The following is a 26765-nucleotide window of genomic DNA, read 5'->3' as shown; positions in this document are numbered from 1 at the left end:
GTTGTCTCACTGGCTCTAAGAAGCCTGGGTTTTCATGCAAAGAATTCCTAACCGGTGTGGTTATTATTTGTACAAGCAAATGGAAGACGGAGAAATGGGAGGCGGTGGCTCTCACATGCTAGTTGCGTGAGGGCCCTCGGCAGAGCTGCATCCCACCCCCACCCCCGGGGGTTCAGTTAGTCAGTGTGGGAGCTAGTGCTCTGCATGTCTAACCAGCTTCCTGAACTGCACTTTGAGTCATGCTACTCCAAGGGCCTGGAGGTGGCGTCTCCAGGAAGCACTTTCCATCCCAACAGCTTGGGGAACCAATAGTCTACAAATGAGGACATTCGAGTGCCGAGAGGAAGCGTTCCACACAGGTGAAACCTAGACTCCTGAGGGCAGCTCCCTGTGGCCTGCTCTGGTATCTGACTTGATGAGGCACATGTGGCTTGGTGGCACACTCTGAGGCGGCGGGGGTTGGGGTGTGTGTGGGGGATGTGGTATTCCGCCGATCCTGTGTCTGTGATGGACAGGATGACACTAGATCTCCCTGTGCTACGATACTGTAACCTGACTTAGATGTTCCTCTGGAGGAGTGGGCCCCAGAGTTGAAGAAGCCAGGTTGGGGTAATTCAGAACTGGGGAGCCGGGAATTCCTCCTCTCTGGCGCCCCCTGTTGGCAAAGGAAAATCTGTTTGCTGGTTCTCAGCCCAGGTTCAAGATGGATGGGTGAACTTGGAGATGAGAGAGGATAGCATAATAACTATCATAAACCCAATGCACAGATCACTGGCCCCACAGTGACCACTAATAACACTCCTTCTGCACTAAATGAGGGGTCCAAGGCAGTGGCACCAGTCACGGCCGATGTTCAAGGAGCAACTATTGGCTATCCCTGCCCTGAAAACAGAATAGAAGAAGCTGTGATTGGGCTGAGAAGATGGCTCAGTGGCTAAAGGTGCTTGTCACCACCCCTGAAGGTCTGAGTTCAATCCCCAGGACCCATATGGTTGCATAAGAGAGCCAAGTCTTTAAACTTGTGCTCTGACTTTTCCATGTGCACCATGGCAAGCGTGTTCCTGTGTATGCACACACACACACACACACACACACACATGCTCACAGACAAAAAGTTGTTCAAGAGAACAATATGTAAGAACAGACAGGTCATATGAACCTACTATCTCTACTTGCATTGTCAAAAGTACTCAGCAATGTCTTCATTCTCTTTTCACATAGTAATAGTCTATACGATTTAAATCCTCCCCGAAGATGTCATGGAGAAAGAAGAGCAAGCCTACAAGGTTTCTTTCGTGTGGAGGCTGTGATGTAAACGGGACAGGATGGCAGAGACTATGTGTTGGAAAGCCAGTTGGCTGATTCAGTGGTTCTCAACCTTCCTGATGCTGGGACCCTTCAATACAGTTCCTCGGGCTGTGCTGACCCCCAATCATAAAATTATTTCATTGCTACTTCATAACTGTAATTTTGCTACTCTTATGACTCATAAGAAAATCTGTGTTTTCTGATGGTCTTGGGTGACCCCTTCGAACGGGTCCTTTGACTTCTAACAAGTCACAACTCACAGGTTGAGAACCGCTGGCTCTGGTTTGAGTCCTGATCTATTTCTTAGTGATGTTACCTTAAACTTGTTTCCTGCCTTCTTTGAGCCTCATTTGTTTGGTACCGAGACTGGGGACTAACTGGGTCTGGTGATGTACGCCTGCAGTCTGTAGTCCCAGGCACTTGGGAGTCGGAGACAGGGAGGTCTCAAAAAGACCAGGAGCTAGAGACCAGCTTGGGACAACGTAGTATGATTTCTTCTCCTGGGGCTGAAGAGACAGCTCAGAGGTTAATTCAAAGTATTTTTTTTTTTTTTTTGGTTTTTCGAGACAGGGTTTCTCTGTGGTTTTGGAGCCTGTCCTGGAACTAGCTCTTGTAGACCAGGCTGGTCTCGAACTCACAGAGATCCGCCTGCCTCTGCCTCCCGAGTGCTGGGATTAAAGGCGTGCGCCACCACCGCCCAGCAAAAGTATTTTTCTTTGCAAGCTTTAGGATTGGGATTTTGATCCCAGCATGCATATACATGCCGATGTCATCCCATCCACGCCTGTAACCCCAGCACTTATTGGGGTGGAGACAGAAGGATTGCTGGGGCTTGCTTGCTGCCAGCCTGGCTGTAAGGCTACTAGCTCCAGGTTCAGCAAGAGACCCTCAGAGGTGGACAGTGATTAAGGAGGACACAACTCCCTTTTCTAGCCTCTGTGCCCTTGTAAACACTCATGCACATAGACCACGCACCGATACCCTTCATCCACTCACAAGTTAACAAAACAAAACAAACAAAAACAAGGTCAAAAGCCACCACCCTAGGCAGCAGTGAAGATTAAAGGACACCATGGAGCTCAGGTGCAGTGCCTGACGTCATCTCATAGAGGTACAGATAAGAACAATTACAGACTAAGGTTAGGGAGTGAATTGCTGGGGACTCTGAGGGGTGTAGATGATGGCGGTGACACTTTTTCCACGATAGTCAGGTTGACTCCTCACCTCCAGCTGGGCAGTTTCAGGGCTGTCGGGGTGACTCAAGTGATAAAGCCACATGGTGCCAACCCCGGACCACGCTAGTATCTACATGGTAGAAGAAGGGCATTAGCTCCGCCAGGTTGTCCTTCGGCTTCCATGTGCGTACTGAGCAAGTGCGCACATGAGCACACACACATATATAAGTGTAATAAAAACATTTTTTTAAAACTCAGCTATTTCAAGTTCCAGTTACAACTGGTGGCCTTAATTGTACCCCCATTGCTGCTTCCACTTATGCCATTTTGTACTAACTCTAAGCAAATGAAACTGGTACGTGTTCCATAGCTTACGGAGTTGGCGCTATGCATATTAGGAAGCTCTGCCATGCTCCCAGGCCTCTCATGCTGCAGGAATCCTCTGCGGGGGATCCAGGTTTCTGCACTCCTGAAGACGTACCTTGTGTCAAAAATACTTCACTTTGGAAAGTGTGGGGAAGGAGCGGGGAAAGACTCAAAGAAAAAAATAGATAGTGGAAGGGCCTTAAAGCAGCGGAGGAGAGAGGCAGGAATGAGATCAGTAATTCCCGGAGTGCTGGCCCTGGCGGATGCTTGAAGTGCTAGAATGATGCACAGCCACCCCACCGCTTCCTTCAAAGCAGCATATGAGCCTCTTAGAGATTCCAAGAAGCCCTGCAGGGGAGAAACCTGCCTTATTTTCTGTCACCCTCATGCCATGGACCACTTTGTAAGTGGCTCCCACTGACCTCCACAAAAGCAGTGTTCTCAGGAACACCAGACCCTACCATAGGAATCCCTGGGTTGCTGTGGTTTGAGAGTTTGGGGCGTAAGGTGTTGGTATGCAGCCCAGCATCCTGCCAGGGGCTGAGCACCAGTTCCCTGTGGGGTCAGTGCAGAGCTCAGGTATATGAAAAGGAAGCCAGTCCTGCTGACGGATGCTGACGGATGCTGCTCCTGGAAAAGACTGACAGGAGGCTGGGCTGCATCCAACTGTGGACAGCTGCAGCAGGTTAAGAAGGCAGTACCCTCCAAGTCAGTCTCCTTGGCATCTTTGGTCAACACCTAGTCAGAGTATGCAGGCCGTGGGCTGGTCATCTCCCCACGGACTGCTGGTATACAGAGGCCAAGCACGAGGACCGTGGGCTGGTCATCTTCCCACAGACTGCCGGTGTACAGAGGGCGAGCATGCGGGCCGTGGGCTGGGCATCTCCCCCACGGACTGCCGATGTACATACTATTCAGCTGGCTGTGTGGGTGTCCCTTCCTCCCTTGTCATTCTCAGGGACTCACCAGAGGGAGGAAAATAAGACTTGCATCAAAATCAAATGACATCATCCCTTCCGGGTTTGTTCCTTGAATGTACAGGATTCCAAGATCCTTTTAAAGCTGCACCTGTAAATGTAGCCCAGTCTTGTTCTTGATACACAGAGTGGTACTAGGGATTGAACTGCGGGGTTGCTTTTCCCACACCATCCCCTTCTCATTCAGGAAGGAGCTGACACATAGGAAGTGCTCAATGAAAGTGTGACTGCCAGGACTGGCTGCATTGAATGACCGCTTCTCAGTCCGCAGCGTGAATGACCCGAGAAAGTGTCTTTGTTGTTATTATGTAACGAGAGTAAGTTTGAATTACCTCTGTGGGTCTTCCCAGCTCTCCAACCCTTCGGATGCGGAGGACCCGAAAGCATTTTTAAACACGCCATGCGTGTTTACATTTGACTGATTTGTTTTCTTCCACAGATTGGAAAAGAGGAGCCCACCTTTGTAAATATCAATAAGAAATCAAGCCTTCAGGACACAAACGTAAGGTCTGTGGCTTCTTGTTTGAATGGGGGAATGCTGCTGTGTCCTCCCGTAAGCTGGAAGTATGGCTCCTGGGGAAACTGGGTGACGAGAGCAGAGAGGGAAGCGAAGCAGAGAGAATAGGGGCCGGAAGAAAACAGTTTAAAGCCTTCCTGTAAGCCTGGGGAATGTCACTTAGTCCCAGATGAACACTATGGCCTGCCGTGCTAGCAAACAGCTCAGCCTCCTTGAGTGGTTTCTGGAGCTTGGAGAGCTGACCTTCCAGCAAAGGTGCTGAAAAGCTCTGGCTTAGAGGGCAGTCATCCTCGGTAACAAGGGAAAGAGGACCCTTCCCAGTGGCTTCTGCTCACTGTCTCTTACTGTAGATCATTAATATCCTGGCTCTCCCCCGAGTACGTTCTTGGCTCTGAGGACATTTTTACAATGCTAACTTGATAATGCCACTCCTCACACTAAAACCTTTAGTTACTGCCATGGCCTTTGGAGTAAACTCAGCCTGAATTTCCTCCTGACAGGTTCCTCTCTGATTTCCTTCTGGTCCCTACCCCTTGGCCTGCTGCTGGGACCTCTTCTGTGTCAGGTGGTGGGGATGGTACCCTGCATTCAGCCAGACTTCCACTCTGTCTCTTACATCGATGATCTTCCCTGCATCAGGCTGAGAACCCTAGGAGACATGGTCGTTTCAGGGACCGTGTATGGCTACCCTGCAGTTCTGGTCTAGGGAACCATGAATTCAGCACATGGACTCAAATTCCTTATTCATTCTTTCCTATGTTTACTCAACAAGCATTTGCTAGTCACTGACTACAAACATACCACATGAGCAGACAGTAAATAGAAGAGAAAAACAGACATACGGAAGTGTCCATTGATCTGTCAGGGTCCCTTGCTTTGGGCCTCACCTTGTTTCGATGACTCTTTGGTGTTAGGAGGTGATTACTGTTTTTTAAAAAATATGAAATTAGTTATGACCATAAGAATATATTAAAGACTTTCCTTAAAATCACCACTTTGGGGCTAGGAAGATGACTGAAATTGATTAAAAGGCCCCATTGTCAAGTCTTACAAATTCAGTTTAATCCTCTCACTTAAAATATGTTTTGGATATAGTATTTACTGTTCGCTGTAACTTTATTATGTACTATAGTTACAGCCCTTGTATCATGGCTACCAGATCTTGGGAGTTAAAGCTGTGTTAGCTACAGGTTTTTCTTCATTTATTTCACAGCAAGACCTGGCTATGAACCAAGCCCTCATACTGAGGTTGGGGCTTTGGAGGCAAGGCAGTTTTATTTGATATGTTACCCAGTTATATGTAATTCCCCACTTGCTATGGTCTCATCTCTATAATTTTTGCTTGTCTATTTGATTTTGGGCTTTTCTGCATTTGTAGTATAATGTCAATTATTAAGTAGAACAGAAAGTCAAGAGCAATTGGGTTTCTGAACCATCAGAACCAATAAGCTGTCTTTTAAGTGAGAAGCAGTTCAGAAGAATAATACAAGGGCATTAACTTGTTGTTGTTGTTGTTGTTGTGTTGTTTTGTTTTGCTTTGCTTTGTCTCCAGAAGCCCCATTCCTATACGTGTGGAAACAGCCCAGCCAGCTGTGGAGAAGCCAGAAATCAAGCCTCCCCGAGTGAGGAAGTTAACAAGACAATACAGTTTGTGAGTTCTACACTTGTCTACCACCCCCCCCCATTATACATGAACATTTAGTGACATCCCTGCCCCAGGCACCCCCTCAGATGGCCATCCCTCAGACTTTGTCTAAGTCCCATTTAGGTTGTATTAGAACCAGAGTTTTTCTTCATAAAAACATCACACAGTGGTCACCCTTGTTCTCATTGACTGTGGTATAGTAAACTATTCCCAGCATTCTATGCTTGCCTCCTCCCAGTTAGAGGACTGGGAGTCTGGCAGAGCCTCTCTGGGCTTCTCTGTTGGGGTCTCCCACAAGGCTACAGATTGTCCCCTGGGGTCTTGGTCACCTCTGAGGATTCCTTTATGTGCGTGCTATCAGAATCCATAGCTAAGGAAGCTGTTGGACCCAGGTTACCCTGAGCTTACAGTCTTGAAAGGTTTCTCTGTCAGAACATGAGAGAGAATGCCAGCGAGAGGAAGGTTAGTCTTGCATAGCCTCATCGTAGCAAAGACATCCTGTTGTTTTTGCCATGTTCTGTTTATTGGAAACACCTTGTTAGGCCCAGCTCACACTCTAGAGGAGGATGGCATGGATGAATGACCACTAAGATAGGAACCACCTGAGGCCATAAGAGAAGCTGCTTCCTTATCCCCTGGCTTGATAGTAAAATGCTTAGCAGAACCAGAGAGAAGCAAGGGGCCACATATGATGTCAGGACCTACCCAGTTTCCTTCCATTTGTGTGTATGTGTTTGCATGTTTGCATGTGTGTGGGCACACATGTGGGCATGTGCACCTGTGTGTGCAGTTAGAGGTCAAAGGTTGATATCAGGCAAAGCCAAACCCAAAGCTCACTGATATGGTTAGTCGCTAACCAGCATGCACTGGGGCCGCTGTCTATGCTTTCGGAGACTACAAGACCCACCAAACACTTATGTGGGATCAAGACTCTGGTCCTCAGGCTTGGATTGCAAATGCTTTAACGCTGAGCTGTGTCTTCAGTCCCATTTTCAACTCTTCTGTTCTTCTTCATTTCTTTCACAGTATTGGAAACCTCGCCAGTGCAAAGCGGGTGCTTACCATAGGGCTACACCTCTAGTCCATTTTTCCCGTTTTGTTTTGAGGCAGGCCTCCCTGCATTGCCCAGGTAGACTTTGAACTTCTGACCTTCCTGTCTCAGCCCCCTGAGTAGCTGGGATTACAGGTCTGTGACACCAGTCTGGCTTCAAGTGCTTTCCATTTATCTGTAAAGTGAGCTCATACCCATCCAAGGGATTTTGTGAGGGGTCTGGCCAAAGACTGTAGGGATCCAGGATGCAGAGGGAAGTTGGGGTACAGGGCCAGAGGCCATCCCCAAACAGCCAGCAGAGATGTGCCATTAGCTGTCCATGGGAAGGTAAAGAGGCATGTTCAAGCAGAAATGTGCCATTAGCTCCTTGTGGGGAGGTAAAGAGGCAGCTCAAGGGGACTTAAGTGCAGCCACGTGCCCCCTCCCCAGCCCTGATGAAAAGCTGGGGACATATAGCAACAGTGTTTCTAGAAGAGCCAGAGTGGCTGGAACTCAGATAATTACACCTCTGAGGATCTCTGGGGAACATATTAAACCATGAACATCTTCCCCCAGGACAAGGCTGGCAGGGTTTGCCTTTCCTTTCACCTTTTAGAATTCAGAATGTTATTACCACCCATTTGGGATAGGTAATCATATTAAATAATGACTGACTATAGGTGACCTGGAAAGATAGAAAATTTCACCTAATCACCAAATTGGTCATTGTTAAAAAAAAAAAATTCCTTTCCCCTTTGCACTTCTGCATTCAGAAAAAAAAAAAAAAAGAATTCCAAGGCAAAGATCTTCTCCATGGAAACCTGTTACAGTGTTTGAAGGCCAGGTGTGGTGGCACATGACTGTAATCCCAGTACCAGGGAGGCATCAGTGGGAAGACCAGGAGTTTGAGCTAGCCTGGGCTGCATTGGTAAAGCAGCAACCAAGTTTTATGAATTTATCATGAATTACCTCAGAAACTGAAGTAAAGTTGGAGGCTTACTAGATTTTAAATGTTTCTTTATATGCTGTAAGTTCTTAATATGCTATAAGTCCTAAGGCAAAAAAAAGATATATAATTTTTTTTAAATTTAAGAGGGGGCTGGAGAGATGGTTCAGTGGTTGAAAGCACTTGCTAGCTTCAGACCCCCAATGAGGTGATGCACAACTGCCTGTCATTCCAGCTCCAGGGGATCTGATGCCCTCTACTGGTCACTGATGGTAGCTGCACACACATGGTACATATACATACAGAGAGAAATAAAACATTTTTTAAAAATTTTCTTTTTAGAAAGAAAGATTTGGAGTTTTTCCTAATTTAGGCACTGTGGGTTGACTTCCTACTGTAAGAAATGAGCTAGGTTTTTTTTAAATGGCTTTTTATGTAAAAACAAATAGTGATTCTGTTTTTAGGGTTAGAGCACTTTTACGTAAGGTAAAAAAAAAAAATAGTCATCCCCCTCTTCTGTGTCACTCGTTATATGACTAACTTTTTAAAAAACAAGGTAAAAACCTGGCAAGGCTGACAGCTCCAGTACACGCTGTTCTTGCAGAGGTCTGGGTACCAGTGTCCATGTCATGTAGCTCATGATGGCCTGTGGCTACAGCTGTGGGGGGATCTGATACTTCCGGCCTCCACTGGCACAGGCATATATCCACACACATACACCTGAATAAAAATAATAACTAATAAAAAATCTTTAAAAATTAAAATAAGGGTTAGAGAGATGGTTCATGAGCACACAACTAAGAAATTATGGTATGGCCATGCAATGGAACATTTCTCAACATAAAAGGCCAAGACATTTTGACATATACCACAGTGTTGCTGGACTTTGAAAGCATCACATGCTTCCATGAGGCTTTGGGGATAGGCAAGCTCATGGAGACAGGGACAAGGTTGGGGAACATATAGTGGGTGGCTACGCAACTGGGAATGCATGTCTTGTCATGGAATTGTTTGTTTAGAAGTGGCTCAAATCATAAATATCATGTTATGTGTGGTTTGTCACGATGACACACACACACTGGCTTTTGGCCTTGTATCTTATCTTGTAAGCTTGCAATTGAGTGAGCATCGGTTTGGAGAGCCATGGCCTCCCACCTTGACCTCCCCTCCCTCCCTTCCCCGGCCCTCTCACAGCCTGTGTATTATTGTAATGAGCAGAGCTATATGTGCTTTTAGTAACCGCAGTGATGAAGATGACCTCCCTCCAGACCTGGCTGAGGCAGTGGGAGCCACCACAGCCACAACCACAAACACCACGATGTCTGCCACTCAAGCCTCGGTGCCGCTGGCATCCCCCAAAATCCAGAAAGTCAGCTCGCCTCAGAAGTCAGAAGTCAAGAGCCCACTGTCTCCAGGGGCCAAGGTATGGGAAAGAGCTTGAGGCATAATACACACTTAGTGAATGGCAAATGCTTGAGCATTTGAGTTTTGCATAAAAGATGCATGCATACACGCATTCACAAGCAGTAAAACCAGGCTGATGGTTTAGCTCGGCTGGTAGAGTTAAAGCCATGTATTTGATCCCCAGGTAGACCAGGCACAGTGGCACATAGCCGTAATCCCGACTCGGGGTGAAGGCAGAATCAGAAGTTCTGGAGCTCCTCCACTATACAGTGAGTTTGAGGTTAATGAGAGACCTGTCTTTAAAAAAGCAAAGCCGGTTTAAAATGAGAGTAAGGTTGGTTCCAGGGCAAAAGAGTTGATAATTAAAACTAAAAGGAGCGGCTGGGCAGTGATGCCGCTCCCCTTTAACCCCAGCACTGGGGGAGGCAGAGGCAGGCGGATCTCTATGAGTTTGAGGCCAGCCTGGTCTATAAAGTGAGTTCCAGAACAGGCTCCAAAGCCACAGAGAAACCCTGTCTCGAAAAACCAAAAAATAAAAAAAATAAATAAAAAAGAACAAGATATATGACAACTATTTATGAGAGACATTTTATGGTATAAAACTAAAAGAGTGCACTGTGCCTTAGGGTACGTTTAAGAGATTCTTGGGGGTAATGTTGTTTTATATCTCTATGTGGCGCTGTGTGGCTTTAAAGGCAGGTATGGCGGTCTTTAGTCTCAGCATTTGGAAAGCAGAAGCAGGTGGATCTCTATGAGTTTAAGGCCAGCCTGGTCTCCTTAGTGAGTTCCAGGACAGCCTTCCACGGCTATGTAGTGACATCCTGTCCTGAAAACAAACAAACAAACAACAGACAGATAAAATTCCATCTGAAGAACTGGTAGGATAGCTTAGTAACTAAAGGTGCTTGACACCAAGTCTGGTGACCTGAATTTGATCCCCAAGACCTACATGGGGTAAGGAGAGGGCTGACTCCCCAGAGTTGTTCTCTTGCCTACATATCCGCACTGTGGCATATGTGTGCACACGCATGTGTGTGTGTGTATGCATGTGCACACACATACAGCAAATAAATGTAACTTCAAAAGATAAAATGTTTTAAAGCATCTTAAAATATAATAAAAGTCGGGGGCTGGAGAGATGGCTCAAAGGTTAAGAGCACTGGCTGCTCTTCCAGAAATTCTGAGTTCAAGTCCCAGCCACCACATGGTGGCTCACAGCCATCTGCAATGAGATCTGGTGCCCTCTTCCGGCCTGCAGGTATACATGCAGGAGGAACATTGTGTGCATAAATAAATAAATAAATAAATAAATAAATAAATAAATAAATAAATCAATCTTAAAAAATATAATAAAAGTCAAGGGAAGAGCAGTGCCTCCAACACCACTCTATGATGGACGATTTGGAGAAATAAAAATATAGACATGTTTGCATCCCATACCTTATTTTGGATACAGTGTGTTAATAATTTGGAAATGAGAAATACCAGTCTGTCAGTTTGCAGTTTCATGAAAATGCAAACGTGAGTGCTAGTGGCAGAAGCCTTTCATGAAGCATTCTTCTGCTTCTGTGTGACTCTGTCATCGGTCACTCTTTGGAGATTGGTCCAAATACAACTGAATCCTTTCCTGTCCAAGTCCATGCTGAGTCGAAGATGGCTGTGGTCCATGCGGACTTCCTGAGGAAAGATGTGTACAGGGAGCAGGTGCCCTGGCAGCAAGATGGGAGCTCCCCAATTCACACGCCAGCGAGAGCTCCCAAAGTGCAGTCTCTTTGAAAGCCCATTTCCTATGAGCCTTAGCTTCTCCTCCTTCTGAAGATGAGAAAGTCAGCAGCGATGCTCAGATCGGCATGGAAACCTCGCTGGGCCTCGTGATGGCCATTGGATCCCTGAGGCTTATGCAGCTCCCAGTCTCTAAACAGCAACGTTCCAGGCCTATATACTCTATGAACGAGGTCCATCTTTCCCAAGGCCATTTCCATATATGTCTAAAATATGACGGGACCCCTCAGAGTTGACTAATGCAGACCAAGGCTCTCTGGCATTCTATACAATGAATCCTGGAATCTTTTTTGAGTTTTGTTTTGCTGAGGTAGAGTTTTGCTACATAACTGGCTAGCCGAGTACTTACTCTGTAGCTCAGGATGGGCCTTGAACCCACGGAAAATCTTCTGCCCTAGCCTCCCACATGCTAGGATTAGAGATGTGAGCCATACCTATTTCACTGCCTGGCATTGGGACTCTTCTTACAGTCAAATGGGAGACAGGTTCCTTTCCTGTATCCCACAGCTGCTTGAAGACCAGGCTGCAGTACTACAGAGGAGAGTGTGCAATGGGGAGCAACCATATCCTCTCAAAAGCTCCAGGGCTCCCTCTCCTGGCCTCCCTCTAGTTTAGGGCCCGACGTCAAATTGATGGACTGTGAGTTGTGTTTTGCACTTCCTCAATGAGCCTAGAATCTTCCCGGGCAGCTAAGACCCCAAGGCAGGACAAAACATTCCCTTGAACAGTCTTCAGAGGTTCTAGCGACCTCCTCAGGCATCCATCCTATTATTATGCCGCTAGTCAATTTAGCTCCTTCAGGTCGCCTGACTCTCTGTGAAGGATGGCTTCTTTGTTCTAGTTATGTATTCTGCCGACTCTGTAAAGCATTTCCCCCACCCCCCCCCAAAAAAAAAGACTCAAAGCACTTAAAGAAAGTAGTTTGCAGCTTTTGCAGATTAAAAGTTGGGGTTCAGTCTGGCTATTTTGTACACTGCCGAGGGAGGGGAGAAGTTGCACCCTGAGCAGCTCATTGGTAGAAAATTGTAGCCGCTTCCCTTTTTGTGAGCCCTGTTGCCTGCTCTGGGCATCGCTAACTGGGGATGTTTCTGCCTTCACAGAGTCCCTCTGACCACGGAGGCACCTTTACCTTGGGGCCAGGTGACCTGCTGATGGATTTCACAGAAGCCACTCCTCTGGTAAACTTCTAAAATTTCTAAAATTGGAAAAACCACAGCCCATAGGTGTCTGGCAGTGGGAGAATGGAGAGGTGAACTCCCACTGCCGCTGGAGGGCTTTCCTTTATCCTGGAAGCTCTCGCAAAGGGTCAGACATTAACTTTTGGGGCCTTTGATGAAGAGGTGCTCCTTCTCCTCAAAGGATGGCCGCAGGGGTCCTGCCTGTGCCTGCCCGCTGCTCCTCAAGTGTAACAGGGCTCTGCCATGCTTGGGTCTCAGCTTCCTGGCTTCCCAGGCTGTGCCCTGCATGCCCGCCCATCTCGTGCTGTTGCTTTTGGCAATCCATCTGAAACACTGGCTCAAGGCTCTTCGCTGGCTTTCCAGACCCTTTATGCCTTATCATCATCTTTCCCATATACAGGTCTTCCATTAGGGATAGTGGCCCTCGTGGGATTTCTGCAGGTGAGAAGCCCTTTTTAGAGGACAGAGCACCCAAGGAGTCAGGCAGGCAAGTTCTTACTTTAGTATCTGGCCAATCTTCACACACACACACACACACACACACACACACACACACACACACACATACACACACACACACACACACACACACACACACACACACACAACCATTTTGTATTTCGTTTTGTTTGAGACAAGGTCTCATGTAGCCCAGGCTGACTTTGAACTTGCTGTGTAACCAGAAATACCCTTGAACCTTCTCTAATCCTCCTCCCTCTAGTTTCTGAGTTCTGGGATACCAGCTGTCTTAGTTAGGGTTCATATTGTTGTGAAGAGACACCATGACCACGACAACTCTTAGCAAGGAAAACATTTAATTGGGGTGGCTCACTTACAGTTCAGAGGTTTAATCCATTCTCATCATGGCTGGTAGCAAGGCAGCAGGCAGGCAGACGTGCTAGAGAAGGAGCTGAGAGTCTTACATCTTGACTCATAGGCAACAGGAAGTGGTCTGAGACACTGGGTGTCACTTGAGCATAAATGAGTCCCCAAAGCCTGCCTCCCCAGTGGCGTATTTCCTCCAACAAGACCACATCTATTCCAACAAAGTCACACTTCCTAATAATGCCAGTCCCTTCTGGGGCCATTTTTTTCAACCCACCATATCAGCTGTATATATATGTATGTGACCATGCCTTGTTTTTGCAGTGCTGAGAATTGAACCTAGAATTTCCTGAGCACCCAGCAAGCATCTGCCAGCTAAGCTGCATCTTCAGCTTTCTGCTCCCCCTTTAAGAATCTTGTCATTAATAGTATTGTGTCTTCCCTAAACCAGGGATAACAGGGTGTCATTGTTTGTCACAGAAGTGTTCTCAGAAAAGGAAGAGGAAAGGAGGGAGGGAAACACACACACACACACACACACACACACACACACACACAGAGGGGGGGGACATTGAGACTAGAGGGCAACACAAATATTTGTAAAGTATTATTGGATAATACAGGCAAACTTGGAAATAACTTTTGGCTAGGCTCAGTTTGATATCTCAATAAAGTTGAGCATAAATCATGGTCCACTTTGGGCTGGTCATAAGTCACCATTTGGGCTATGAAGTAAAATAGGAACTGAGTAAGTATCTACCTCCTGAGAGCTTTGGACTTAGTTATGGGATAGCTCCAGGTTAGAGGGCAGCTTCATAAATAGAGGGTGGCCAGGTTGATAAATGGCCAAGCACCATGCAAGAGCTGTAAAGAAGATGCCTAGGGAGAGGCCAGAACGAAGAGTCCTTGGGCATCAACTTGCAGAGGAAGGACTCTGCAGCAGGCTTCCAGGAGAGTCTGGGTAGACACAGTGCTTGTCATTTCTACAGCCATCTTTTTTGCCTAGCAAGTTGGACCTGTCTAAGAGCAGCTGAGAGCTGCCAAGGAAGACCCTGCTCTAGGGACCATCACAACTGAGTGTATGTCGTGGTGACTCATGGTCTTCTTGTTAGATGAGTTGCCAAGACCAAAGTACCCTTTCCCCCTGCCTTCCCAACAGAGTAACCACAGCGGATGACTTCCTCAGCCTTTTGCACAGATGCAGAAACTGAGTCCTATAATATGCAAATCACACAGGACCACATGGGATCTGGAACCTTGGGATCTGGCCCCTCCTCCTATGCTCTCTGCATTGGATTGACCTTCTCTTTGGGGAAGTTGCCACTTTGCAAAGAAGTGATTTCCAGAATGGGGAGGAGAAGAGGGGACATGGAGGAAAATCAGGAGCTGCCAGATACATCCCAGCTGAAGCCTCTTGTCCAGGAGGGCCTCATGGGAGATGGAATGCCTGAGACCATCCAGTTCAGCTGGAGGGCAACTAGCTGGAAAGATCTGGGAACTCTTAGGGTGCATCCTGAGAACCTAGGAGGGAGAATGGAGGAGACAGCTAAGTTCTGAGGACCATGTGCAGCAAGGAGCTATGTGCAGCAGGATTTAGGAGCTGGGGAAAGCTGTCCCTCTACATTGGACTCATGGGCAACTTCCAAACTGTTCAGTTCTGCCGCAGTAGACACCATATGTGCCTGCGTAAGCTGCTATTCCCTGCCTTGGGCCACTGGGTTTTACAGCACAAAGAGGAGGAGTTTGGCTGACAACTAAAATAGTCTCACCCAGGCATAATAGCACACACCTGCAATCCCAGCCCTTGGGAGGCTGAGGAAGGAAGATTGCCATGAATTTCAGGTTGGCTTGGGTTATTGTGTGAGACCCTGACTTTTTAAAAAGCATGAATAAAGCATTAATTTACTAGAGGGCCTGGTAGATCTAAGAACCCTGGTCAGTTTGTTGGCCATAGTTAAGAACTATGGTTACGTCGGGCTGTGGAGGCGCACGCCTTTACTACTAGCACTTAGGAGGTAGAGGCAGGCAGATCTCAGTGAGTTCAAGACCAGTTCTACAAAGCAAGTTTCAAGCCAGCTAGGATCATCCCACAGAGAAACCTTGACTCAGGAAAAAAAAAAAAAAGAAAGAAAGAAAAAAAACTATGGTTAAAATGCATCATGACTTTTTATGAGGGTAATAGAATTCCTTTTGAAAATTTATGTTCGGTTATATAGATTTAATTACTTGTAGACTCAAAAGATCTTGGCTTGGATATTGCAGATTGAGATTAGAAAGGAAATAGCACATGGTAGGGACTTCCAGAATGTGTCGAGTGACTGTCCTCCTTCAGGGACTGTCACCTACTCCCTTTGGGATGCCTCTCTGCATCTCTTGTCTACTGTGACTTAGCTGTCAAATGGGGTCTGGGATGCTATACTGTATATGTGGCTGAGGTCCTCGGGCTGCTGTGAAAGGGCTGCCCAGTGAGGTTCACAGTGACTCAGATGCCTTGAGGTGTAAGCATGCATCCACAGGTTCTGTAGAGCACAGTGGCACACTCCTTGGCACCATAGGCGCTGACCTTCTCTTGCTCCGGGTGAATCCTGTTTCTGTGAGTGCCAAGGAATGAAAGAGGAGGAAGGGACACTTGGCAGTCAGCTTTTCCCTTTGCCTGGTTCCCTTTCATGTCCCTTCCTGCAGAGAAGCATCTGTCTCACTTTGCCAGTGGACAGCTCAGTGGAGTCAGCACTTGGGACTGGGAAAGCTGCTCCCAGGGACCACTGTGTCGGTAATTGTGTCCACTTCTGTGTCCTAGAATTGAGGTTGGGGTACAACCATGAAAGCACAGCTCCTTTCCTGGCTTCTGTCCATCCTGTCAGTGGGAGTGGGCTTCGGGGCCACTCCATCCTAATTTTCCCCTACAGACATAGGAACCAAGGCTCAGACAGGGATATGTACTTGTTCAAACTCACACAGCAAATCAGCATCAGGCCTGAAATTAGAACCCAGGCCTCGTGGCGGGTGACTGAGTCAGGACATGTCTCTTTGCCCTCCTAACCAGTCCCTCTTCCTTGAAGCTTGCCAGGTCTGCTGGCCTCAACTTCAGCTCCAGAGCCTAGGCTTGGAGGAAGCTCTGGGATGGTCTCAAAGCCTCAGCTATGTTGGGTCGCTGCAGTTACCTTGTGAGACATGAAAATGGAGGAGGTCGTGTTTGCCGTCTGAGAGACTCGGCCTGGACGAGGAAAGGTTTATTGGTTGCCAGATCTGTATTCTTGGTCCCAGCCACTCCCTCCCTCTGGATCTTCCCTCCAGAAGAGGAAGGTTGCACTTTACCAGACAAGAATGCTAGAATTCTATGCTGACGCTCGTCACACAGCAGGTGACCTCTCTCCTGCAGTCACCTTGAAGCTCAAAGCCTCTGTCCAGTCCCCTCATCACACAGCAAGTGAACTCCCATAGCCATCTTCCAAGCTCAAACACCCTTTCCAGTCTCCTCCCTCCTCCTGGCTGAGATGTCTACAATACCCCATAATCCCCAGGCCAGCACTAGAAAGGAAATGGAGAGGGAAGAAAAGGACCAGATGTTCTGGCATTCATTTAGTAATGTTCCACCAAAATTCTATGAGAACTAATGCCATGTTAGGATTCTCCATCTTGGCCCAGTATCTGTGGAGTGTTTCAAAGTATCCAGGTTCAAGGGAGGGAGGGAGGGAGGGAGGGAGGGAAAGAAGGAAGGAAGGAAGGAAGGAAGGAAGGAAGGAAGGAAGGAAGGAAGGAAGGAAAAGAAAAAGAACTTGCTGGGTGGTGATAGCACATGCCTTTAATACCAGCACTCAGGAGGCTGAGGCAGATGGGTTTATGTGAGTTCAAGGTCAGCCTGGTCTACAGAGTGAGTTCTAGGACAGGCTCCGAAACTACACAGAGAAACCCTGTTTCGAAAAACAGAGAGAGAGAAAGAGAACTCTAGGCACGCAGAGCCCTGCCAAGCCCTGCCTCATATTGGGTCAGCCAGTCAGACTACCTCCTACTGGTCACAGACCATAAACATCCATCCACTTTCTGTTCTTGAATCTTTCCTGGTGGGGCTTGCCCCTCTCTGAGCTGGGTATCTTAGAAACTCCTCAGCCACAAGGCTACAAAGCAGAGCCACTGTGTCCTGGAACATGGTGTGCCAGTGAAGTGTGCACATCTCTGGGAGACATTGGTCTGGTCTGAGGAAGGCCACATGGGACCTGGGCTTAGGCCTTTTGGGGTGTCAGGACTGGGTTTCCAGTTAGCTCAACAACTTAGTATTTGTTTTGAACTCCATTCTTCCAAGCGGGCTGAACCTCAATCTCAAGTCAAGGTGTCCATTTATCTTCCCATGGTTCTTTGCTCCCCAGGGTTCAGGAGGGGTGTAGAGAAGACTGGTCAGTTCACTGTGTGTATTCATAGATGCATCTAAGATACCCTCTGCATCTCTAATGGGGCTTCTGGGGGATCACTGTTTTTACTTACCGGCCATCATTCTATCCTGGGACCTACAGCCTCCCTAGCTCGACCTGACCAGGGACTCTGGTCTTCCTTGCCCTTTGGTCTGCATTCCCAGCTTAGGCCTATAGAGAGGGAGATAGCTCATTGGGGCCTCATTACTCGGTATTCTAGACTGTCTTCCTTTCTCTATCTGCCTGACTGTCTTTTCTACTCAGACCAGCAATGTCCTTTTCTGAGCCTGTGAAAAGAAACCCCGACAACTCCACAATAATTTATCGATGCCAAGAATCTTTCCGTGCTCCCAAAGAGTCACATTTTCAAACAACACTAATTATCTGTTCAAAAATGTGGTATAATAAATGCAGAAATGCCCCAAGCAAGAAGGGAAGAGGCAGGAGAAAAAGCACATTGGCATAGACAAAGTACCCTGTTATTGATTTGTGGATTTACTAGAAGTCCAGGAACGTTCATTTGCTTACACCTACCCAGGTGACTATTTAGGAAGGTCAGAAGTATTGGAGCAATGATCAGCATTTACCATAAAAGTCCAGCGCTGGACAAAGTCTTGAGTCACTCCCAATCATCATCAGTCCAAATTCTGACTGTTAGGTGATATGATGTTTCTTGGTTATCTGTGACAGGTTTTATTTCTTTCACTAAACCTATGCTAAGTTCCTGCCACTGTCAGCAGGAGCAAGGGCCCAGGGGCTTACATGAGGAGGTATGTGTGGCTGGTTCTAGCTGGAGCACGGGCACCCTGGGGTCATGATGCCAGCCGGCCTCCTACAGGCATTCTCTTGGGACTTCTTAAGCAAGTAGGATCTCTCTTGGGGACCAAAGAGAACAGGAGGAGGATTTTTAAGTAGGCTGGTAAACTCGACCCGCGGGTGGCTAATATGGATTCACTCTGAAGAAAAGACTTAGAAACAATCAACAAAGAGGGGGTGACACCTGGGGTTCCAACTTTGCAGAAACAATTTCTGCAGCTCCCAAGTGTGAATGTGGAGCCAGACTGTTGAGGAGGTTATGTGGCTGTGAAAGCCCCTGGCAGCTGCTCAGCTCTGTGGTTATCAGAGGACAGAATCAGAAGGATTTAGAGAAGGAAGGCGGCCTGTAATTTCCTTGATCATTCTTTTCAGTGAGAGCTACCCAGAGGCTGTATTTTAATCCTCACTGTGGGATGCTGCCAAGTTTCCTGAGCTAAACGATGCATGTGTTTGTTCTCTGGAGTGAGTGGTCCCTCCCTGAAGCCCACGCTAAGCCTCCGGCAGTCCTAGCTTCCTAACCCTGAACATCTTCTGTCTCCATCCTCATCCTCACTCCAACAAGCTTTGTACCTTTGCTGGGCACGTGGCACTCCTCAGATCCCTCCCCACATCCCCAAAGTGTGGCACTTGCTCCACAATGCTTGGTATGTCTTCCAGCTGAGTAACAGGGCACCCCCACTTCCCGTAGGGGATCCTTAAACCTGGACTCATGGGTGAGAAAAGTGGGAGGCTCTGTCTGAGTTCTGAACCCAGATGGCAGAGAGCCAGAAGTATGAGATCCTGAACTCTGCTTCTTAGGCGTGTAACTCTTTCTTGGCATCCTTGTCTGGACCCTCTCCCACTTGCACCCCTTAGGCAGTACCCTTCCTTGGCTGAGAGTGGGAAGGCCCTGGGCGTAGAAGGCAAATGCTCTCAAGTGTATGGCCAGCTTGCGTATTGCTCCCATGCCTGCCATTGCTAACTCATGGCTCTGTTCGTGACTTGGCCTGGGCAATGCTTCGGAACCCTGGTGATGCTCTGGGTTTGGGGGTCGGGGGGTGGGGGCAGAGTGGGGACTGCTCCTAGTCCTATGCTCCTGGCTCAGGGAGATAGTTTGGCTCTGCCAACCCTGGGAAGGGTTTTGGTTTGTCCTTCTGCTGATGCACTGGAGAAGAGAGGTCAGAGGGACAGAGAGGAGGGCAATGGGTGGGTCTGGCAGGTAGCCCTGCAGAGGCTAACAGCAGCTAGACAGCAGCCATGGGTAATGCTGGCTCGAGAGCAGTCTGGGTTGCCAGATCCGTCTTGCACTGTGCTGTCTTTCTCTCCTCTCCCTCCCTTCTCTCCTTTCTCCTCCTGGCTTACCACCTCTTCCTCCCTGTCTTCCTTCCTCCCCTCGTGAGCAGGCAGAGCCCGCCAGCAGCCCCCACTGTGCCCACTGTGTCCACTCTCGCTGCTCTCCTCCACTCTCTCTCCCCATGAAGGAAGAGACCACTGGAGTTTGCATGTACCCTCCAATCAAAACGAGGCTGGTAGGTACCCTGGCAGGGTGGGGGCCTGCTGGGACACGTGAGGTGGCAGGAGCCCCAGGTGAGGCAGTCGCTGGATACGGGAACGCCAAAGAGCCCTGTTATTGGGTGCTGTCATCCCTGGATGGATGGGGGAACTTGGGGTCCAGCTGGGGTTGGCCAAACCAGCACACACACGCCCAGCTCCTACCCTACCACTTCCTCCATAGCTTTCAAGAACCAAGAGCCGTTTGCTTCCTGAGAACTTTGACGAGAAGATACTTGCCCAGAAAGGAATATACACCTTCTGGGGTCCTAAGTGTCTGTGACAAATAAAGTTTTAAATTCACCCTCCCCTCTACTTACTGATGTCATGACATGACTTACGTGATGACGTAAGAGGAGCCATCTTAATCCTGACTATGCATATTGTTATCTTTGCATCTTTTCCTCTGTTTATTCATGTTCATTCATAATTCCACCTGTTAAGTGGTAGTAGCCAGGCTTTCTCCTTTCATGTAGCCCTGTGATGTTTCTGCCGTGTTCCCGTTGTCTCGTCCTGCGTGGCCACTTATATTCCATCCAGCAAAAGGGGCACCGTGGGCCTCAGCCCCTCGTGTTAGGAAGTGTGCTATTTGCCATTGGTCACTGTTTCAGGGGCCATGGAGTGTTTTTGTGTCTGGGGGTTTCATTTCCTTAGTCTAGACCCTTTGGAGTGATGGAGGATGGCTTTGGCTTTTGCCTCCTTCTGAAATGGTTCCAGAGTTGGAAAGTGCCACCAGAATGCAGTGTGTTCTGCTGTGCCAGTGAGCACTGGGGCATCATGGGAATGTAGCTTCTTACGCAGCCCTGAAAGGCCGCTTGTCGGAAGCTGCTAACTTCCACGTTTTATTAACAGCCATAAGGAAGCACTTCCTGTCTATTCCGGTTGGCCTGAGAGCTTACCTGCAGACTTCTTTTCTCTGTGACATTTGTTTGCAAATGCTGTGTCACCCGTTTAGACCAGGCAAAGAGAATGTACTGCCAGGTCTTGGCTCAAGAGTCTTTGGAAGCTTGGGGCTCATTCTGGGAATTTTGGGGTATTTATTTGAACAAGTCTAACCGAAAGGAAAGCTGGGTTGGGGTGAACATCACTGTATATACATTGTAAAGATGTTGTCACTCCCATAGTGGCTGACACCTGTTCAGCCTATTCTGAAATCAGATCCTGAGTCGAGTCTAGGTAGCAATGTCCCGGTGCCTCCCTCACCTTTAGAACAGTGTGGGCGTGCCAAGGTGCTGTCCTGGAGTCCACAAGCAAGATCCCACAGGACACAAAGCTGCTGCCCCTGGGCAGGCCTTGTCTGTGTGCCTTTCCACAGTCTTTGCCTGCACGGGTGTAAGGTGTTGTCTGGGTCTGAGGACTACAGACAGAGCTAGTGATACAATCACCTAATCTCTGGCTTTCCTGGTATACACTGGCTCAAAGAAATAAGCCCTTTCCAAGACCTCCAAGAAGCCAGAGATGAAATGGACAAAAGAGAAAGAAAGGGAACCTAGCCTCACTGCCGGCTGGGGCGTCAGCCTCACTGAAAGTAGCTTTGCTCACTTCCAAGTGTGTTACCTTCTGTTCCCAGAGGTCATAGTGGTCAGATATTTTGTGCTCTCCCCAGAAGTTCTGCTACTCAGGGGTTGAACAATGCAGGCCATTTGTCAGGGACTGCCTTCTGGTTTAATTGGCCCTACCAGCTGAGATATCCTGCGCCCCCAATAGACCATTCAGAAGCCTCTTGCCATGTCCCACAGCTGTGGCGAAGCCCTCAGAGGTCACCCCCAGGTCCATTGAGGTTGCCTCCTCATTTACCTGGAGTGTAACCTTTTCTGAAGCAGGCCTGGGACACAGAGACCTGAAGGTCCCCATAAAGGGAGTTCTAGGCAAGACAAACATGCCATGTAACCCAGGCAGACAGACAAGCCTGCCTCCTCCACTGCAGGGAGATGAAGGCCCCTGAACTGTCTGGGATCCTTCCTCTCAGTTCTGAAGGTTTACTGGTAAAGACTGCAAAATGTTTGCTGACATGAAGTTATATAACCCTTTGTACTTTTTTTTTTTTTTGAAGATAAAAACATTCCCAGCAGAACCGATGATGAACCCGTTTCCTGATCCCTTCATCACAGGGCCACAGTTCACTGTGAGTAGCAGTAGAGGGCAGGGCCACATCGCAAGCTTTTGCTTCCTGCCGGGAAGGCTGTGGGGACAAGAGGGCATGGAGGTTGGGGTCTGTTTTACTTGAGGTAAAATTCACTATAGAAAATGAACCATATTAAGACTGTTCAGTAGCATTTGCGGTGTCTGTGGCGCAATGACTGCCTCCCTCTCCTTCTGAGAGAGAGAAAGGCAAGTATTTTCTGTCTCTCCTTTCCATTGCCTCTCCAGGGCATGGGGTACTCACAAAATTCACTGAATGTCTGGGTAGTTTTAAAGATTAGATAAGGCTTACACCTACTTTTTTCAGTATGGATGTGTGTGTGTGTGTTTGTGTATACATGCTTGTGTGCAGGTACACAGGTGTGCACACTTGTGTGAAGGCCATAGGTTGATGCTGGGAGGGGGGTGTCTTTTTTTTTTTGTTTTTTTTTGATAACCATCCATACCCTTTACTGAGGCAAAGACTTGCCAAACCCAGGATGCACCAGTAGTTGCTCTAGTCTAGCTAGCTAACTTACCCCAAGCATCCCTGTCTCTGCTGTTAGAGCCACCATGCCAGTCCAGCTCTTTTGTGGGTACTGGGGCTCTCAGCTCTGTTTTTATCCACTGTTTTAAAAACACGCGAGATTTTTAAAAATTAAATTTTAGTTTTAAAGAGGTTCATACAAGTGTATATTGTACATCGGGTACCTGTACCTCCTCATTCCCACTAATCCTCTGTGTTCCCTTTGTCTCGTGTCTGCTTTTAGGGTCCTGTTCTATGGTTCAGGCTAGTCTCTGCCTCCTGAGTGTTAGGCTCAAAGGCATGTGCCCCTGTGGCCCAGCGACATTTTTCTCTTAGCATCGTATTTTCAGATCCATCCACTTTGGAGCATGATTCTACACTTCCTTTCTTTTTATGGTAAAATGTTATTCTGCAGTATGCTTTTACTGTAATCTGTTTACCCATTGGTTTATTCATGGGGATTTGGGTGGTGTCCACTTTTGGCAATTGGAAACAGTGCTGTTGTGTGTGCTGTGTATTTGTTTTAACACCTGTTTCCCGTTGTTGTGGGTTGGATCTGCATCTTGATAATGATGTGTGGTCTTAGGTAAGTCCCTTTATCACACAGACCATCTGCTTTCATGTCTGAGGATGTGTGCATGTGTGCAGTAAGTATGTATGTAATGTGTGTGTGTGTGTGTGTGTGAGAGAGAGAGAGAGAGAGAGAGAGAGAGAGAGAGAGAGAGAGAGAAAGACAGAAAGGGAAATAAAAAAACACTTTAGATATCATTTCTTTGGTGCCATCCACCTCGTTCTTGACACAGGGTCTCTCTTAGACCTGGAGTTCACTGACTTACCAATGCTGGCTGGCCACTGAGCCCGAGAGATCCTCCTGTCTCCATTTCCCCAGTTCTGGGATCACAAGCACGCACAACCACATATGCCTTACTTAACATAGGTTCTGAAGATTGAACTTAGGTCCTCATTTGTAGCAAACACTTTACCTACTGAGCCATCTCCCTAGGAATGGTAATAAGAAATAGCCTGGTTGAAACATGCATTTCTGGACTCATATGATCCCTGAGACTCGGTTTCTGTCTTCCCTGGAGGGTCTCCAGGGGGCCTGGGGTCCAGCCCTGAGTTCAAAGTAATCTAGCTCATGGTCACTGCCTAAGGGGGCTTCAGCCCATGGTGTGGAAGGTTTCAAAAGATAGACAGAGGTGAGAAGGTTGTTTGCCATCTCTATGTGGAGGGAAACTAGTTGCCTAGGACATTTATTTCTAAGGTCAAGAGCTCGCTTTAATGAGAGGAATAGCTACCTGAGCTCTGTACAGTCCAAGATGTCCAGTGCCATTGCCTGGTGCTTGTCCAGCCAACCCACCCCGCAGTTGTGCTAGGCGTAGATCCTCAGCTGGAAGATCCGCTCCACTTCCCTCTGCTGGTCATGATGGGAGCCCTCTGGTCTCCTTCCCAGCCTTGGCAGTGAGGGGACACACTTGCAAGAAGCCCTTCTTGAAAGCTGGGGGTGCAGATGGAGCTGGAAGCTAATGTCAGCAGTCACAGTGGGCTTGCTAAGAACTGGGCAAGAGTGGCTCCAAGGCAGCTGGAGCAGACGGAAGGGACAGCATGAACTGGAGACCTGAAGAGCGACAGGCCATCACACGTTCAAGGGACTGGAAAGGACAGGGAGCTGGAATCCAGAGGGCAGGAACCTGGGGTGAGAGAGGGAGGAGCAAGTGCTGTAGGAGCAAAGCCGCGCCTGGCCCTTTCCCAACAACAATGGGAAGCCTTTGGAAGATGCTAGAAAAGGGCGGTGACAGGGCAGCCGCTTTGGGGAAGCCACTGTGTGATCACAGTGGGGGAGCATTTGGGTCCAGACAGAACAGGTTTAGAACTGTAGTCTAGAAATAACTCTAGGGCAGTAGCTTAAGAGAGAGTGTGCGAAGGGCTTGCCCCTGAGTAATTTTGATGGGAGAGGCAGGGAGAAGTGTGCAGTTGAGAGAGAGATTTAGGTGGCTGGGAAGATGCTAAATTGGTGAGGGAGAGGGACAAATAGTTGCCATATGTCTGCCATCCAGAACCTAGACAGACAGCGAGTCCATTTGCTGAGATTCCCATCACAGTGATTAAGTCCCTGAGAAAAACAACTTCAAAAGGGAAAGAGTCCCTGGGACTCACTGCTTCAGCAGTCTCGACAGATGGCCAGCTGGCTCCAGTGACTTTAGGCCTAACACAAAGCAGAGACAGCATAGTGCACGGGCTGGCAGAGGAAAGCTGCTCCTGCAGCAGCCAGAAGCAGGAAGTGGCCAAGGAGGGGCCTGGGAAAAAGATACACCTTCCAAAGCAACGCCCCCAGTGGTCCACTTCCTCCCACTAGCTCCCACTTCCCGATAGCCCACTCGGCGAGGAGATGGTTAGTAAGTGAGTTCCTTCTTGCTTGCTTCCATCAGCTCTCTCTTCATATGGGGAAACAAACCTTCAACACAGGATTCATTTTGGTGGCCCGCTCACATCTAAACCATAAGGCTGAGGGCCTGGAAGAGGCCTGGACTGTGAGAAAGGGCAGACCTACAGGATGTGCTGGCCTTTGAAAGATGTGGGGAGTAGCTGAGAGCAAAGACAGCTGGGATTGACAGCTGGTTGGCCACGGACGCCAAACTCGTGGCCTCTCTTTTCTAATATTCTCACCCCTTCATAAGGTGGCTGCTTCTCTCCAAGGACAAGAAACTCAAATGCTCTACAAGCTCCCAGGCCTGTCCTGCTTGCAGGGGACTTGACAGCTCTAGAGGACTCAGTCCAAAGTTGAGCTGGCAGTGGGTCTGGTCCCTGTTTGACTCTGAGTTTTCTTCATTGATTCTAGTAGAGAATGTTGGTCCATATCAACCAGGTGACCTCTCTCGAGCCGTGGGATTAGACTTCCATACCCAGAAACTCAAGTCACTCCACCTAGACCCACGAATCCTCCTCACGAGATCCCTGTCTGCATCTAGCCCAAGTCCCTTTTCCTAACCTGCCGTGTTCCTCTGTTGCCCATCATTTAAGAGATAGTTTAAAAGATAAGGGTTAAGGGGGCTGGAGAGATGGTTCAGCGGTTAAGAGCATTGACTGTTCTTCCAAAGGTCCTGAGTTCAATTCCCAGCAACCACATGGCGCCTCACAACCATCTGTGGTGCCCTCTTCTGGCCTTCAGGCAAACAGACAGAATATTATATACATAATAAATAAATAAATAAATAAATAAATAAATATTTTTTTTAAAAAGATAAGGGTTAGGGCTTAATAAGAAACCTTACCGCTGCTTCAAGATATTCTTACGTGTAACTGGCGTCATTTCCCCTCCCCCCAAAAATGGGTGCACAACTGTAATGAGTGTCAAGACTGTTTTATCCATCCGCCTGTGCCTTTGCACTGTCAGTGGCCTCGGAAATGGCCTCGGAAGCGCCCCCCCCCCCATCATCCACTCACTGAAGCAACAAGGCCTCCTGGTATGCCGTGCAGGCCAGGGTTTTTAAACAAGACCCAGAACGACTTCCTGCATCTCAAAGGCATCCTGAGGGCTCTGCTCTGTGTTGCCCAGGCTTATGGTCCTGCTGCCTGCTGTGTGGAGCAGCACCAGTCACGGTGGCCTAAAGGAAGAGAGAAGCAAGTCGCATACTCTGTCCTTAAAGTTTCCGGTGGGAGGAAACACAGCACCACCCCTTATTTCACTAAACACAGCAAAGCCCATGGTCACCCCTAACTTGAGAAAGGCCGTGAGGTTCCATCCTCCTTGTGTACCTGGAAACTGGTGAGCCGGAGTGACCTGACCAACAGCTCAAGTGAGTGTCACCTGCACACAGTTCTCTGTAGCAAGCCTCACCTGCTAGACGCGCATGTGCCCGCCTGTACAGGTGACACACTGGCGTGGGGAGCTGCTTCTCCAAAGGGACACTTCAACAGAGACCCAACAGCAATCATTCCTCAGTGTGTCTCTGTTTCAGACAAGTTAGTCTCCCCCTTAGGAGGAGACATAAGACACAAACAGGGCTTTGTGCTTCTTTGCAGCAGACTTTCAAAGACAGCTCCTCTTCTGTACCATCACCAAGAAGGGAACTGTGCACGCAAAGATCAGAGCCTCTTTAGAAAGCTGGGTGGTAAATGTCTCAAAATTCAGAACTAAGAACCAGCATTAAAACAAATCAAGTATATATGCACACATACACACACACATATATATTACATATTTTATCTTTTA

General features: G+C 48.1%; 1 protein-coding gene across 1 annotated transcript in view; it reads left to right on the top strand.

Moving 5' to 3' along the window:
* The window catches only part of Epb41l4b (erythrocyte membrane protein band 4.1 like 4B), a 149498-nt gene that overhangs the window by 116466 nt on the left and 6267 nt on the right, over positions 1-26765 (top strand). Inside the window, exons 21-26 of the mRNA XM_013351915.2 lie at positions 4266-4333; positions 5896-5994; positions 9201-9387; positions 12251-12328; positions 19758-19883; positions 21959-22030. Coding sequence (XP_013207369.2) covers positions 4266-4333; positions 5896-5994; positions 9201-9387; positions 12251-12328; positions 19758-19883; positions 21959-22030 — 630 coding nt within the window. The remainder of the gene's footprint in view (positions 1-4265; positions 4334-5895; positions 5995-9200; positions 9388-12250; positions 12329-19757; positions 19884-21958; positions 22031-26765) is intronic.

The sequence above is a fragment of the Microtus ochrogaster genome, linkage group LG5, assembly GCF_000317375.1.
Source record: "Microtus ochrogaster isolate Prairie Vole_2 linkage group LG5, MicOch1.0, whole genome shotgun sequence".
Lineage (NCBI taxonomy): Eukaryota > Metazoa > Chordata > Mammalia > Rodentia > Cricetidae > Microtus > Microtus ochrogaster.
This window is presented reverse-complemented; position numbering and strand designations above follow the sequence as displayed.